The sequence below is a fragment of the Mastacembelus armatus genome, chromosome 9 (genome assembly GCF_900324485.2).
Source record: "Mastacembelus armatus chromosome 9, fMasArm1.2, whole genome shotgun sequence".
Taxonomy (NCBI): Eukaryota; Metazoa; Chordata; class Actinopteri; order Synbranchiformes; family Mastacembelidae; genus Mastacembelus; species Mastacembelus armatus.
The window spans coordinates 25,399,809-25,416,189 of NC_046641.1; the positions used below are offsets into that span (position 1 = coordinate 25,399,809).

Below are 16,381 nucleotides of genomic sequence, written 5' to 3' on the forward strand. Positions count from 1 at the left end.
TTTCATGACTAAAATACGGATTTTGTGTATTTGTTCATCTCTGCCACTGCTGATTGAAGCCTCCAATAACAAATGGAGATTCACATGTGAACATTTAAAATCCAAAGAAACCTTTTGGGAAAAAGTGAACTTGCCCAGAATATGCAAAGATATTAACACTGAGCAGACAAAATCCACCTTTCTGTCAGTTACTGGTAGTTTTTGTCTGATCCACCACTCTTTTCCTGGTGGCACTGGTTTAAAAAGCTGCAAACAGATCTAAATGAGGACCAGCCCATAAATAGAAAGATTTCTATATTGATACATATCCATCCTGAAACACATTCGGACAGACAAGGAGACAACAAACTGTTCTAAATTCATGTTTGTTTGGTCCCTGCAGGTACCCAGATCCAGGCCCTGGTGTCTCTCAGCTATACTACCCTGCATGACTCTCTGCTACCTACAGCCCTTCTGTTGTTATTCCAGCTTCTCTACCCTGTGTTGGCAAAGTCCGCTCCATCAATAAGCCCCCCCTGCCACCTTGCCAAGGTCAGAAGCGTTTTTCCAATGGTCAGTAGTGGTTTCTAGGAAGGAGCTTATGGGGCAAGCTTTGGGTCAGTAGACCGTCAAGAGGCCGAGGAGACGTGAGGAGCAGTTTTCTTCTGATCTTAAAGCTGAACATGAACAGGACTCCACAGCACAAACCCTGCCCTGGTTTGAACAGCGTGTTGTTTCTGTCTGATGTGATTCATAATGTAATAATGACGATAAACCCTGCTGAACATGTGCTGTAATATTCATGGCTCTCCCACTTTAAAAAGTCTCTCCTCTAATATTCATGAAGGTCTTTGATTCAAACTGTGAGACAGGAAGACACATTTTAACGTGTCTGCAACTCATTTACTTCCCTTCAGTTGTTCGCCCTGTCGCAGTCCACCCTGTCCTTCCTCTCACATGTTCCTGCTCTAACTGAACATGGAAAGTTAAAACTCTCATCAAGAGTTTTGCCATTAATTCTTCACATTTCTTGAAGATGGGTGTTTTCAGAGAAGCTCACCTGGAGGCAAACACCTGTTTGTTTCATAAAGGAATAGTCCTTGTGACTCTGACTTTCAGCTGGATAATGTGGCACCTTATCTGTTGCAGGACGGGAACTTAAAAATAAACAGTTTATTTAGTTCAGTTTTAGTTCAAATTTCCTTAACATGATGTTCACTGAAGATCTTCCCACTGTTTCCAACTATGACCCCTGAGCTGCCATTGTCTTATCTTTTTCTTTCTTTACTGGACTTTATTATTTGACATTTATATTTTATAATTTCTTCCTATACATATGATGTTACTAGAGAACCTGAAATTAATTTAAGTACAATTTATGTTCTGATACAGGTCACACATTATTATGACTTTAGTTTATATGAGCATTATGATCTGTCTTTTTTGCTCCTGCAGCTTGTTCATTATTCTGGGTTTGAGTCTCAAACCTGAGACTTTCCAGCCTCCATCGCCTCCTGCTGCTTCACCCTCTGATGCTCATCTCAGACAGACAGACAGCTGCTGTAACAGTCGGGACTGAAGCAGCTGAGATGTGTTTGCACGACTCCCAGTTAGTGTCCGGGTGATGAGAAACCAGACAACAGGTGTAGGTGAAGAACTGAAAGATGACAGTGGCTGGACAGATTAAAGAGAGAGGGAACAGCAAACACAAGCCAAATGAAGCTGCTTCTGAACTGAAAGGAAGAAACAACTAAAGCAAGAAAAACAACAGAACACAGAAAACAAGAAGAAAATAAAAAGCATCCACCAAGACCGACTCTTTGACCTAAAGACACAATGTTTAGAAAAGCCTCATCTCTCTCAAAATAGACATGATGGAAAATCCTGGGACACATGACCCAGTCATTTCACTGACAATGAAAAGATCTTGATCTTGCACTAACACACATTTCCACCCGGCCTCTGCAGGTGCTGCAAACTTTTACAAAGGATGATTTCCATCCAACCAAAGCCTGGACTATCTTCTTGCCTGTCTAGAAGCTGATTCATGGCAACTGGACTTCTAGTGTTTAGGTCAGATTGTTTCACCACTAATTCACGTGGCTTCTTCTGAGGAAAGCTGGTAGGAAACTGAAATTTATCTTATTTATCTTGAATTGGCTTGTTAGGTGAACATGTGATGGTCGACTGTGACCCCTCTGATCCACAAACTGGGTGTGGAGTGTGTCCTCACTGAAAGACATGCAATGCAAACATTAGCTGTTAGATAAACTATGCTAACTGTCCAGGTATGGTGACCAGGTAAAGTCAAACTGAATGAAACACAGTGACAGCATCTCTGCAGGTCTGATCAGTGTCAGCCCTAAACCACAGCCTCAGTCCAACAGTCAAACTGTGTGTCTGGAAAATCTGTGTGTAACCCTAACCTGTCCATCACACCTGTCGTCATACCCGTCTGTCACACCTGTCTGTCACACCTGTCTGTCACACCTGTCCATCACACACACCTGTCTGTCACACCTGTCCGTCACACCTGTCTGTCACACCTGTCCATCACACACACCTGTCTGTCACACCTGTCCGTCACACCTGTTCGTCACACCTGTCTGTTACACCTGTCCATCAGGAAAGCTTCTATACGTCTCAAAATCTGATAATGGGTCCAGTATAATAATAATAATCAATAAAATTGATATTTAAAAAATGTAAGAATGGAATAAAAAGGTAAAAAGCTGACACTGAAAGTCATTTTAATTAGAATCCATTTAACTGGGCTCCCTGTGGACCAACAACTCCACTGGACCAAAACAAAATGTTTTGGTGGAGATTAAAAAAACAGGAAGACAAAACAGAAAGACAAGCAGTGAGCAAAGAGAAGCTGCACTCAAGCCTTTGGCAGGAAGAATATTAAAGCCAGCAGGATGGAGGGAGGATGGAGGGATGTGCAGAGAGCAGTTTCAGTTCTCTGACACTTGCTGAAGGCAGAGCTGCAGATCGTCTGACAAAGTTCAGAGACAAAAGTGTATTTCTATAAAACCACCAGGGCAAAGCAAAAGTATGATAACAAAGTAAATCACAGTCATAATAAACTCCGACCAAACTCAAACTCCAACCTCGACACCATGAGGACTAAAACCTTCCTCAGTGATCAGCAGAAAATCCAAAGCTCGTCCATTACAGCTCGTCTCTCGTCAACAGGAAGTTGGTGTTAAACGAACTACAATGGACGAGGCATTGGGATGCACCGGGCACAGTGCATCCTGGGTGTTGTAGGATTTTTCACCTCCTTCACATCCTTTTTCACTGTTTTTGCTGTTTAACCACATGAAGGGCTGAGTTGTATGAAATGATCCTCCATGGAGCAGTGAGTTTCTGAGTCTCTAAGTTTAGGGAGGAAACGTGGGGCTGACGGTGCAGCTGCTGGTCATGTTGATGAGGAGCAGCATCAGAGAGGAGGGAGCAGGGAGGTGATCGTCACGTTACTCGTTTCCAGGAGAAAAACCTGAGGAAAAGGGGCCTGTGCCCCACGCTGACGAGCAGCTGGTGATTTGTTGATGAATGATTCTCAGTACATCAAACTGCAACAGTTCGGGTCTCCACAGCCATGGGAAAGAACCAAACCAGATGTTCTCAGTTCTGATCTGGACCACATGTGGTCCTACATCTGGTTCCTACCCTATCTGTCAGAACCAGAATCTAAGTGGTTTTCATGTGAAAAACTCTGCCCTGTCACTGTATTTATGGACTGTTCTGATCTTTGTCTGCTGCTTTTTATGTCCCAACTGATTTCCTCTGTTTCTAAGGAGGGTCTGAGAAGCCCTGGACTGGCTCTGTGCTGCTGGCCTTCGACCAGGCAGGAGCAGAAGTGAAACTGCAGTCTGAAGGATGGAGGTGACTGACAACATACAGCATCACACTGAGAACAACGCACACACACAGCAACAGAAACACACACACCTTCATACTGGCTCTGTTTACTGTGTACATGTGTGTGATTACTGTGTGTGTACATGTGTGTATTTACTGTGTACATGTGTGTGATTACTGTGTACATGTGTGTGATTACTGTGTGTGTACATGCGTGTGTTTACTGTGTACATGTGTGTGATTACTGTGTACGTGTGTGTTTACTGTGTACATGTGTGTTTACTGTGTATGTGTGTGTTTAGTGTGTACATGTGTGTGTTTAGTGTGTACGTGTGTGTGTTTACTGTGTACATGTGTGTGTTTAGTGTGTACATGTGTGTGTTTAGTGTGTACATGTGTGTGTTTACTGTGTACATGTGTGTGTTTAGTGTGTACATGTGTGTGTTTAGTGTGTACATGTGTGTGTTTACTGTGTACATGTGTGTGTTTAGTGTGTATGCGTGTGTTTACTGTGTACGTGTGTGTTTACTGTGTATGTGTGTGTTTAGTGTGTACATGTGTGTGTTTAGTGTGTACGTGTGTGTGTTTAGTGTGTACGTGTGTGTTTAGTGTGTACATGTGTGTGTTTACTGTGTACGTGTGTGTTTACTGTGTACGTGTGTGTTTACTGTGTACGTGTGTGTTTACTGTGTATGTGTGTGTTTAGTGTGTACATGTGCGTGTTTACTGTGTACGTGTGTGTTTAGTATGTACATGAGTGTGTTTAGTGTGTACATGTGTGTGTTTACTGTGTACGTGTGTGTTTACTGTGTACATGTGTGTGTTTAGTGTGTACATGTGTGTGTTTAGTGTGTACATGTGTGTGTTTACTGTGTACATGTGTGTGTTTAGTGTGTACATGTGTGTGTTTACTGTGTACATGTGTGTGTTTAGTGTGTACATGCGTGTTTAAAAGCTGACCTTGGTCTCCCGCTCCTCCAGCAGGGTCTCCAGTCTCTTCTGGGCAGCTCGGCCCTCGTGGTCATCACTAACGATCAGGATGATGTGGTTCCACCTGAACTCCCTCATCAGGTCGAACCAGACATGAGCCTGATGGGAGTACGGGGGCACTGTCCTCAGGAACGACAGGTGGATGCTCTGAGGATGAAGATGACAAGGAGGACGGTGTTAATCTCTGGCTCACTACAAGCTCCAGCTATAAAGACTTTTTGACTGACTGTTGTTAAAGCTGTTATTATTACTCAATACTCAACATGTGCCTGGATCAGCTTGGGGGAGCTGTATGTGCAATTAACCCACATGACCAGTGTTAGCGTTCGATTTGAGCCCAAAAAGTCAGTCCCTGTCTTAACCTGACCTTTTTTGCTGGATATGTTTTTTATTTGCTTTGTTTTTCAGAACAATAAAGACTTAACTGACCCAGTAAAGCTGAAGAACAACAACCAATGATTACTGTCAGTCACAGATTAATGTGTAAAACAATGCAGTAGTAATGTCCAGAAAAAATATTAAAGAACCCAGGATAGATCCCTGAGGAATACCTCAGTAAATGTTCATGTTACCTTGTCAGAGTAGATGGACATGCGTGTCGTCAGGCCAACCACAGGGATTCGGTAGAAACCAGCCGTGTAGGAAACAGGTGTGGGAGTCAGGTGGTCATTGGACTGAGGAGGGTGACTGACCAGGATTGCATACACCTACAGAACAAGAAGACTATGTTTTAATGTAGACCAGAGTCCAGGCTCTGAGAGTGATCCTGGTCATGACAAAATCATTTGTCATTCATTGTGTCTCTGGACACGTCAACGTCTTTGAAAACAAAGAGAACATGCTGTACAACTGTCTTTGCAGTTCAATATTCAGGGAGTTTTCGGGATTTGCAGGGTGTTTTTGATGCTCAGGGGTGTTTTCAGTATTTGGGGTGTTTTCAGTATTCGGTGTTTTCTCACATCAGCATTTCCTACATGCTGTGCATGTGCTGTCCAGTGGGTGAAGATGTTGGCTGCACTGTGCCCCCAAGCTTTCCAGTTGTTTCAGCACAGTGTAACAAACAGCAGCTGCTCAGCGAGCCAGGATCCGGCTGTTTGTGATGGTGACAGTGAAATCAGCCCTGCAGCAGACACACTGTCGTACAGACGTTACGTGACTGTTTCTGGCAGAATAATCCCCCCCATCCCTCCACTGGGAGGACGGGCAGATTACTGCAGAGAGAGAGGATGTTAATCTGAGGTCCATCTCTCTGTGTCTCTCCAACACACTGCCAGACATGTCGACGCCATGTTGGCCTCATTTCCTCAACAAAGGAAACAAGAAAGAGTCACAGTCTATTCTCTGCTCATCTTTCAGTTCTTGCACTCACTGAGAGGAAATCAAATAAATATTTCTGTTGTAGTTTAAGTTTGTCTAATTAATTCATTTGACAACATACTGTATCTGCGATATTCATCTGAGAATCTGAAGAACAGATTTCTCCTAGTGTTTACATGACAGTTACTTCCTGTTGGTTTTCCCATTGTTTGTCAATCAGCCATCAGTGAGACACATGTTGCAGATGATTCAAATTAGGGCATAACCTCATAACCCCATCTTGTCTGGTAGGTTTTTAATTTGAAATATGCACATCTAACAGGTGAGACAGTATGGGATCGTCCACTCATTCTGATTAAAAACCCCCAGTAATCAAAACCGGCCAGTACAACCCCCCAAATGTTAAACCCAAAGCTGGGCCCTTGTCCTGTGAGACCATTTAAAACCTGGTTTTCTAGTGAGTCAGAGTGAAACTGGACCTGCTCCTCAGGTGTAACATGCTCGCTGTAGATTGATTCTGTCAGCAGAGGAAACTCTTGGAACAAGGAACCACAGACGACACGAGAGATGTCTCAGACAAAATGGGACGAAGTAAGAAAGACAAACGACATGAGACAAACTACGAAAGACAAAGGAGCTGCTGTTTGACGCCTCCCTTTGATTTTCCTGCAGCAGCTGCTCCTTCACACATCACTTCGTTTATTTTTATCTGCCTTTAATCACAGACTCAGAGCTGAAGGTCACAAACACACAGCTGAGAAACTGAGTGTTCAGATAAAACCCCTGAAGTTTCATTTTGGAAACGTCTACATTTGTGAGAGCTGTTATATTTTTAGTCTCTAAAGCTTCAGCTGTGACAGCCTTGTCTCTTTTCTTTCCTCTCATTCATCATTAAACCATCGGCCTGACTCTGATGGAACCGTAAACTGTTTCTTGTTTTTCTTAATTCTTATTTTTGCCTTTTGGACTTTCCTGCAGACTGACACTCCCACGTTTACTGCACCTACTGGAACTGTCAGACAAATCTTCATTTGTTTTGAATATTTCATCAATAACAACAATTGTCATAAAACACAAAGAACAATCATAAAAACTACAAACCTGCCATAAAAACAGACAGGTGTGACATCAAAAACTGCCATAAAAACATTTCACAACATTACCCACAATCCCCCTGTAATGACTTTGTCCTTCAGCAGCCCTCATCGCTCCCTCCCTCCCCCCACCTCTTCTTCTTCTCCCCATATTAAATAAACAACCTCAGCTTTGTGTACAGATGATAACGATGTTCAGCATTTAAAGGAAGCAGCAGCGATTTTCTGGGTTGGTGGTTAATTAAAAACCAGGTCCAGTCGTTGCTGTGAGCAGAGAGAAGCTGCAGTGGAACCACAGCCTATAAACAGTGACGGCCATTCTCAGCGTCTGGAGCTGGTTTTTGGAAACAGACGGGCCTCCCATTGTTGGTGAGGAAGAACCATGTGAGCCAGGTCAGCGGTGTGGCTCCCTGCTGGGTTTTTAATAGTTTTTGGACAACAATGGAGGTCTACGGCTCAGACCCATAAGCTGAACCAGGTTCTGGATTCACACACATTCATTGGTGCTTCCAGTCTCTGGATGGGATCTGGACTCACACAGAATCACCTGCTGTGTCTTTAATCTACCTGTGAGACTGAGAGCAGGTGTGGCATCAGGAGTGGCCTCACCTGGTTGGAGATGAGGTCCTCGCACACAGACAAGGCCATCTGAATGGCGTTGGGCTTGTGTGTGACGGAGATGGCGTTCATCTTGAACTTGTCCTTCCCGTACAAAGTGTTGGCCTGAGTCACCGCCTCCTTGAACACCTGCTCGTAGCGTTTTTGACTCAGCACGGCCCCGATGTTCACCAGCCGAGGTTCGCAGCCACAGCGAGCCACCGAGCAGCACTGCAGCACGGTGAGGAGCAGCACGCCCCGCAGCTCCACTGAGGAGGAGCAGGACACGGGGGGTTAGACAACATGGAGAGGAGGAAGAGGAAAGGAGGAGGCTCCTGAACTCCAAACAAACGGGACCAGTACATGTACATTAAAGGAACAGTTCAACATTTAGATAAATCTCATCACACTGTGTCGGACCCAAACGATATGTTCAGACTGATCCCGTGGCTGGACCCCAAATCAAGGCTCCATTAACTTAGTTCAGGTGGAAACAGCCTGAGCAGAAACTTCGTGCTGATTGCCCAGCCAGCCACGAAACAGTCACGCATTTCTTATGCAGATTAAACAAGCATGTCGCTCAGTGAGGCTCGCTGCGTCCACCTGCCTGCACTTCTTTCTGAGCTAAGCTAGCTGGCTGCAGGATGCCCCCTGGTGGCTGGTTGCAAGATAGGTCATAAGCCCCGCCCCCTCCATGGCACGTTCCAATTACAAATCTAACACATTTTCCCCAAAGCTCCTTTCTGTCATTTTACGTCGATATTATCACGCTGGTTTTGTACTAGTGTCGTTTTTCTGATCAGATTTTTAACAAGTTATAAAAAGAGGTGGATCTAAGATGATTGACAGATGTGATTGGCAGCCTAAAATCAAATAGTGGTTCTGCAGAATCTGGTTTAAAAAGCCTCAGAACAGCAGCCGACGTATTCACAATAGCTTGGATTCACTTTCTCATAGAGCCCTGACGGCTTTATCTCTGGGTCACACACTAAAGTGTCCCACTGAAACTCACCCAGACCGTTTACAGTCTTTATTTTATTTTAGGTATTTATTTTGTTTTCTAGAGGTTGAGTCGTGGCACCTGGACTTTCAGTTTTTAGGTTGAAACATTTTACCACTAATCCAAGTGGCTTCATCAGTCTGAGAGAAAGCTGGTATTGAAACTCCAATTTATCCTTCAGGTTGGTTTCACTCCAGCCCTAGTCCCATAGGCTCATTGGGTGACCAAAAGGAGTGAGCTCAGGCTCATTAGACCCTCACCTAATCATCTCAAACATCTGATTTGTTCCTTAATTTCCTGGGAACAGATGAAAGAGCAGCCTGGTAGATTGAAGACAGGTTATGTCTGAGCTTCTTTGACCCCTCTCTCAAACCACCCATCTTCTCTGTCCAAAATATGTCCATCACTGTCTTCAAATGACTGTCCTGTCTCCTTTAAATGGAGGTGCTCAGCTGACCTCCAATGTAGAGTTCTGAGTTTTCTACCTTACACTGGACACACTTTTCAGCCAGTTGGTGGATCAGAGGGGTCACATGAGTCCATTACTAGATCCTTAGACCTTCACCTGAGCTCACTTCTATTGTTCACTTAATGAGCCTATTCAGACCAGGTGTGAAGTGAAACCAACTCAGGAGTGTGGGTCTAAGGACTCTCACCTGATTTACATAGGTCACCTAATGAGCCTATGGGACTCAAACCAACCTGGGAGATAAAATGGAGGTTCCAGTCCAGCTTTCTCAGACAGATGAAGCCACTTGAATTAGTGGTGAAACGTTTCGACCTAAAAACTGAAAGTCCAGTTGACACGACTCAACCTCTGGATCACTTCACCTGGATCACTGAGACTCTCCACAGACTTATTTTGTTTTCATTTTACTTCATGGTTTGTTTTACTCTATGTCTCAGACTCTGAGAGATATTTTGATAATGTAGTTCATGTAGTGGCTAATCACAGTGCACTAGCTTAACCAACTCATTTTGTTATTGACAGCAACAGTGTCCAATCAGGTGTGCTAAAACTTTCGTGTGGGCGGGGCTTCATTTCACATGTGGTGGTTGATTGGTTCTTCAAACACTTTATTCCAGTAACTGTCACCATAGTCTGTTTTTATTTTGAGCCCAAATCTATTTTGACTGAATCCTGACACTTTGTTTTGAATTGTTCATGTTTTCTGACTTAACATGAGAATCATCATCATCATCATCATCATCATTATTATTATCATCAATATTATTATTATCATCACTATTATTATTGTTATTATTGTTGTTTTATTAAAAATCTTTCATCTCCAAAAAACTGGACACCGGATAACAGGAGAGTCCTCACTATTATACCACTATACTACTATTATAATCATTTTTATATGGGCAGATCGATCGATAGATCGATATCTCGATGGACAGATATATCCATCCATACACAGACAGATCGATCGATAGATAAAAACCTGACGGTAAGATGTTAAAACATCAACAACAAAAATAATTCTCATAAAACCATCTTCAATCTAAAAGTCACTCACTGTTTCCGGCTGGTTCTGCTTTGGAAATTAATCCGCCCGTCGGTTCTGAATTCCGTTACCGAACTGCGTCGTTCGCTCGGTCTCCTGTTGATTTCACCGTCTGTGATTTATTTAAATCACGGTGACCCCCCTCCCAACCACGGTTAGTCCGGTCAGCTGGTTCTGCTCCGGTTCGGTCAGGGTAACGTTTCTTTTTCGTCTTTAATGAACTGTTGAATTAAACGTTGAACCGGGAAACATCTTCGGTCACGTTTTGTTGTCGCCGTGTCGCACCGGGGACCGGACCGGTGAAACGCTGATTTTCATTCACAGTTTGCCGGTAAAGCCGCTGACCGTGTTGATCCGTCCTGTTGATTCACGGTCCCGTCCCGGAAAACACACCGGTTCGATATTATTCTGACCCCGTTCACGTGCCCGTTACTGTCCTGACCGTTGCTCCCGTTATTCGGTGTCTCTCGGTTGATGCTCGCGGACTTACGGATGACCTGATGCTCGCGTGCCCGCGGTCTGTCCTTGGATCCCAACGCTCGCTCTCAGCGCGTTCACAGACAGTGGGGCGCGAGCACGAGAGTCTGAGTCTGTTGTTTGTGAATTAATGAGCCAGCGCGTTCTCGCGGTCACACCGGTCCCGAATTAGATATTTCCCGGTGACAGACACATGCCAGTTTATTAGGAACCCCTGTGTCGGACCCAGTTTATCAGGAGCCCTTGTATCGGACCCAGCCGTTTTATTAGGAACCCCTGTGTTGGACCCAGTTTATCAGGAACCCCTGTGTCGGACCCAGCCGTTTTATTAGGAACCCCTGTGTCGGACCCAGTTTACAAGGAACCCCTGTGTCGGACCCAGCCAGTTTCTCAGGAACCCCTGTGTCGGACCCAGTTTATCAGGAACCCCTGTGTCGGACCCAGTCGGTTTATTAGGAACCCCTGTGTCGGACCCAGTTTACCAGGAACCCCTGTGTCGGACCCAGCCGGTTTATTAGGAACCCCTGTGTCGGACCCAGTTTACAAGGAATCCCTGTGTCGGACCCAGTTTATCAGGAACCCCTATGTCAGACCCAGTCGGTTTATTAGGAACCCCTGTGTCGGACCCAGTTTACAAGGAATCCCTGTGTCGGACCCAGTTTATCAGGAACCCCTATGTCAGACCCAGTCGGTTTATTAGGAACCCCTGTGTCTGACCCAGTTTACCAGGAACCCTTGTGTCGGACCCAGCCGGTTTATCAGGAACCCCTGTGTCGGACCCAGTTTACAAAAAACCCCTGTGTCGGACCCAGCCGGTTTATCAGGAACCCCTGTGTCGGACCCAGTTTACAAGGAACCCCTGTATCGGACCCAGCCAGTTTCTCAGGAACCCCTGTGTCGGACCCAGTTTATCAGGAACCCCTGTGTCGGACCCAGTCGGTTTATTAGGAACCCCTGTGTCGGACCCAGTTTACAAGGAACCCCTGTGTCGGACCCAGCCGGTTTATTAGGAACCCCTGTGTCGGACCCAGTTTACAAGGAATCCCTGTGTCGGACCCAGTTTATCAGGAACCCCTATGTCAGACCCAGTCGGTTTATTAGGAACCCCTGTGTCGGACCCAGTTTACAAGGAACCCCTGTGTCGGACCCAGCCGGTTTATTAGGAACCCCTGTGTCGGACCCAGTTTACAAGGAATCCCTGTGTCGGACCCAGTTTATCAGGAACCCCTATGTCAGACCCAGTCGGTTTATTAGGAACCCCTGTGTCGGACCCAGTTTACAAGGAACCCCTGTGTCGGACCCAGCCGGTTTATTAGGAACCCCTGTGTCGGACCCAGTTTACCAGGAACCCCTATGTCAGACCCAGGGTTTAGTTGCTTATTGTCCGTGTGTGTTCATGAGGGCGAACAGACAAGTTTGTTTCACGTTTAATTTGCTGCTGAAACTCTGTGGTTTCCTTTAGTTAGTGAAAAACCAACCTAAACCTTCTGCACATGATGATGATCAGGTCTGCATGTCTGCTACATATGAACAGATGGACTGTGTGTGTGTGTGTGTGTGTGTGTGTGTGTGTGTGTGTGTGTGTGTGTGTGTAGATAGCTTTGTGGGGCATGTGCAGTGTGTCGTTGTTAATGTGAGCAATAGAAGAAAAAATGACTTCACACTCTTCTTCTTCTTCTGTTGTTGTTTCTGTCTTAAATCACATTTGCATCCTCTGCCAGCATGCACTGCTACCATGACGACAGGGATGCAGCGCCAGATCCTTATTGCCATGGAAACAAGTATCTCTAACCCTCATTTACATGCCCCCTCCCCTACCACTTGCCAGATATAACTTATAATTAACATGCGTGTTCAAAGACTGCTTCAGACTGCCATCCCACGGAGTGAGGAAGAAAGAGACAAATGGCTTTGTTACTTTACTATTTATTACTGTACCTGCACTTTTAAAAAATAATTTTATTAGTCAACAAATCTGTGATGTATGAAACAATGTGGTGTGTATAAAGTCAGTAATATTATATGAGATGTGACAGAACTCTGGTAATAGCCTGATTCTCCTCCTCTCAGCAGTCTGCCTTTACCTTTCCTGGAGGGTCATGAACCCACATAACTCTGAGGTGCCAGGGACCATGATGAACGAGGAATCATGTGAAGCTGAAGAAGATAGTCCAGGACTTCGTAGATCCAAGGACTCGCAGATCAGACAGGTGGATGCAAAGACCAAACGCACTACAAGATTCCTACCCCCGCCTGCCCTTCAGCTCCTGTCTGTGCTGTGTGTGTGACATCACTCTGATCTTTGATGCTGAGCTCAGCTGTGAACATGAAGTAGGACACTGTGACCTCGTTGTTGTATTGCTCTGCTGTTCAGGATCAGGAGGAGAGTTTCCTTCAGCTTCCAGGCCACTGAGTCACACACGTTAGGACAGCTGTCTCTGTGAGGACACTCAATGACACAAAAACCCTGACCGAAACCTGCTTCTAACATGGATCTGACACCAGGTCAAACTCTTAAACAGCCAGTGCAGAAATGTCCTCATGGTGGTAAAATGTCGTCACGGTGTCCTCACGGTGTAGAAATGTCCTCACGGTGGGAAAATGTCCTCATGGTGTAGAAATGTCCTCAGTGTAGAAATGTTCTCATGGTGGTGAAATGTCCTCACGTGTAGAAATGTCCTCACGGTGTAGAAATGTCCTCACCATGTCCTCACGGTGTAGAGATGTCCTCATGGTGTAGAGATGTCTTCATGGTGGTAAAACGTCCTCACGGTGGTAAAATGTCCTCACGGTGTAGAAATGTCCTCACGGTGGTAAAACGTCCTCATAGTGGTAAAATGTCCTCACGGTGTAGAAACGTCCTCACGGTGGGAAAATGTTCTCACGGTGTAGAAATGTCCTCACGGTGTAGAAATGTCCTCACAGTGTAGAAATGTTCTCATTGTGGTGAAATGTCCTCACGGTGGTAAAATGTCCTCACGGTGTAGAAATGTCCTCACAGTGTAGAAATGTTCTCATTGTGGTGAAATGTCCTCACGTGTAGAAATGTCCTCAGTGTAGAAATGTTCTCATGGTGGTGAAATGTCCTCACGGTGGTAAAATGTCCTCACGGTGTAGAAATGTCCTCACCATGTCCTCATGGTGTAGAGATGTCCTCATGGTGTAGAGATGTCCTCACAGTGTAGAAATGTCCTCACAGTCTAGAAATGTTCTCATTGTGGTGAAATGTCCTCACGGTGGTAAAATGTCCTCACGGTGTAGAAATGTCCTCACAGTGTAGAAATGTTCTCATTGTGGTGAAATGTCCTCACGTGTAGAAATGTCCTCAGTGTAGAAATGTTCTCATGGTGGTGAAATGTCCTCACGGTGGTAAAATGTCCTCACGGTGTAGAAATGTCCTCACAATGTCCTCACGGTGTAGAGATGTCCTCATGGTGTAGAGATGTCCTCACGGTGTAGAAATGTCCTCACAGTGTAGAAATGTTCTCATTGTGGTGAAATGTCCTCACGGTGGTAAAATGTCCTCACGGTGTAGAAATGTCCTCACAGTGTAGAAATGTTCTCATTGTGGTGAAATGTCCTCACGTGTAGAAATGTCCTCACGTGTAGAAATGTTCTCATGGTGGTGAAATGTCCTCACGGTGGTAAAATGTCCTCACGGTGTAGAAATGTCCTCACCATGTCCTCACGGTGTAGAGATGTCCTCATGGTGTAGAGATGTCCTCACAGTGTAGAAATGTCCTCACGGTGGTCAAACGTCCACACGGTGGTGAAATGTCCTCACAGTGTAGAAATGTCCTCATAGTGGTAAAATGTCCTCATGGTGGTAAAATGGTGGTAAAATGGTGGTGAAATGTCCTCACAGTGTAGAAATGTCCTCATAGTGGTAAAATGTCCTCATGGTGGTAAAATGTCCTCATAGTGGTAAAATGGTGGTGAAATGTCCTCCTTACAATGGATAAAAGCAGACACAGACTCAGTGATGCTCTTTCTCAGTGTGTAGTGGACAGAGAGATGCATGCTGGGATGCCTTTGTGGCCCGCTGTGTGCCTGGGGGGTCAGAGTGTGGGGGGCTGGTTGTACAGGGAGCAGTGTCACACAGTATCAGCAGCAGCCTGAGGCAGAGCAGCACAGTCACATGTTTCTGCACAGAGAAGACCAGCGCTGGAACAAGCACTCAGAACAAAGTACTGCAGTAAAAGTAACAGTACCACTGAGGGAAATACTCCACAGTACACTGAACACAACAGAATTAGAACAGAAAGCACAGCAGGACAAAGCAAAAGAGGAAAACAAACAAATGACAATGGACAAAAGAGCTGATCCACCTGCTGCAGCCTGGACTGTCAAACCTGGTTGTGGACTCAGGACCAGCACAGCAGAGCATCTGAGGACATCATGGACGAGCGGTGCTTAAATCAGGTGTCCTGACCCATGGGTCAGGACTGGACTTGAACTATGAGCTGGAAACAGTCGTGTTTGTTAAAGACGGCGAGCAGCTGAAGTGTGTGTCTGTTGTGCTGCAAACACACTAACTGACCACATTCCCATTCATTTTCACTCATTTTACAGGAAGTCCCTTCCTGTTCTGGCTCTGGGCTCCTTCCCAGTCACATGACTCCTGGTTTTTGCGTCGACCACGATGGTGGACTGGTCCTGCGGGAAAACACCTTTCTGAGTTTAAAAGTCTGTAGCTCACCTTCTCAGTCTGCAGGTCTGAGCTGAACAAAAACCAAAACACGTTCGATGAATCAACAGCTTTAATGAAATCAAAGCACGAGAACGTGCACGTCCTGACACATTTACATGCTGAGAGAACAGACCAACACAGCGCCTCCTTCTTTTTGACTTGGATACTTTGGTGGTATTTGCTGCAGTGGTCTGCACTGACAGGCTGATCACTTTCATTGATCAGTGAGTCAGAAATCGTCGTTATTTATTGATCTGTACTCACATACATTAGTAAATACAACAACACTTATTTAGAAGCTCGTCCTCTGCACAATTTAACTCTTTATTTATATTGATATGTTTAATGTAGCTGCTTCGCTCTCTTTTGTTTTCTTATTCAAATTCTGTAGCTCGTCTGACACAGGTGATAGCAGTACTGATGTGTGTGTGTGTGTGTGTGTGTGTGCGTGTGTGTGCGTGCGTGTGTGTGTGTGTGCGTGTGTGTGTGTGTTAATAAAAGCTGGGGCGCCCTCTACAGGAAAACATCTGGCTGCAGATACATAGATGCATTTTGTCACATTTTGTATTAAAAAGTTGATCAGCTGCTGCTTTTAAACGTCAGACGCCAGAGCTTCTTTAAGCATCTGAGCATGGAGACCTCTCCAGGCCATCTTCTTCCAAAAACCAGCTCCAGTCTCTGAAAGAAGAAAGAGTCAACTGGTCTCTGGTTCCTCTGCTCCACCAGCTTCTCTCTGGTCACAGCAGTATCTGGAGCTGGTTTTTGGAAACAGACGGGCCTCCCATTGTTGGTGAGGAAGAACCATGTGAGCCAGGTCAGCGGTGTGGCTCCCTGCTGGGTTTTTAATAGTTTTTGG

The 16,381-nt window shown here is 45.2% G+C and overlaps 1 protein-coding gene across 1 annotated transcript in view; it reads right to left on the reverse strand.

The window, feature by feature from the left end:
- Nucleotides 1-13,568, reverse strand: part of grin1b (glutamate receptor, ionotropic, N-methyl D-aspartate 1b) — a 38,367-nt gene extending 24,799 nt beyond the window's left edge. Inside the window, exons 1-4 of the mRNA XM_026321173.1 lie at nucleotides 13,502-13,568; nucleotides 7,857-8,113; nucleotides 5,409-5,543; nucleotides 4,807-4,983 (exon numbers count right to left, since the gene is read on the reverse strand). Of these exons, the coding sequence (XP_026176958.1) occupies nucleotides 4,807-4,983; nucleotides 5,409-5,543; nucleotides 7,857-8,113; nucleotides 13,502-13,568 (636 nt within the window). The remainder of the gene's footprint in view (nucleotides 1-4,806; nucleotides 4,984-5,408; nucleotides 5,544-7,856; nucleotides 8,114-13,501) is intronic.
- Between the last annotated feature and the right edge of the window lie 2,813 nt (nucleotides 13,569-16,381).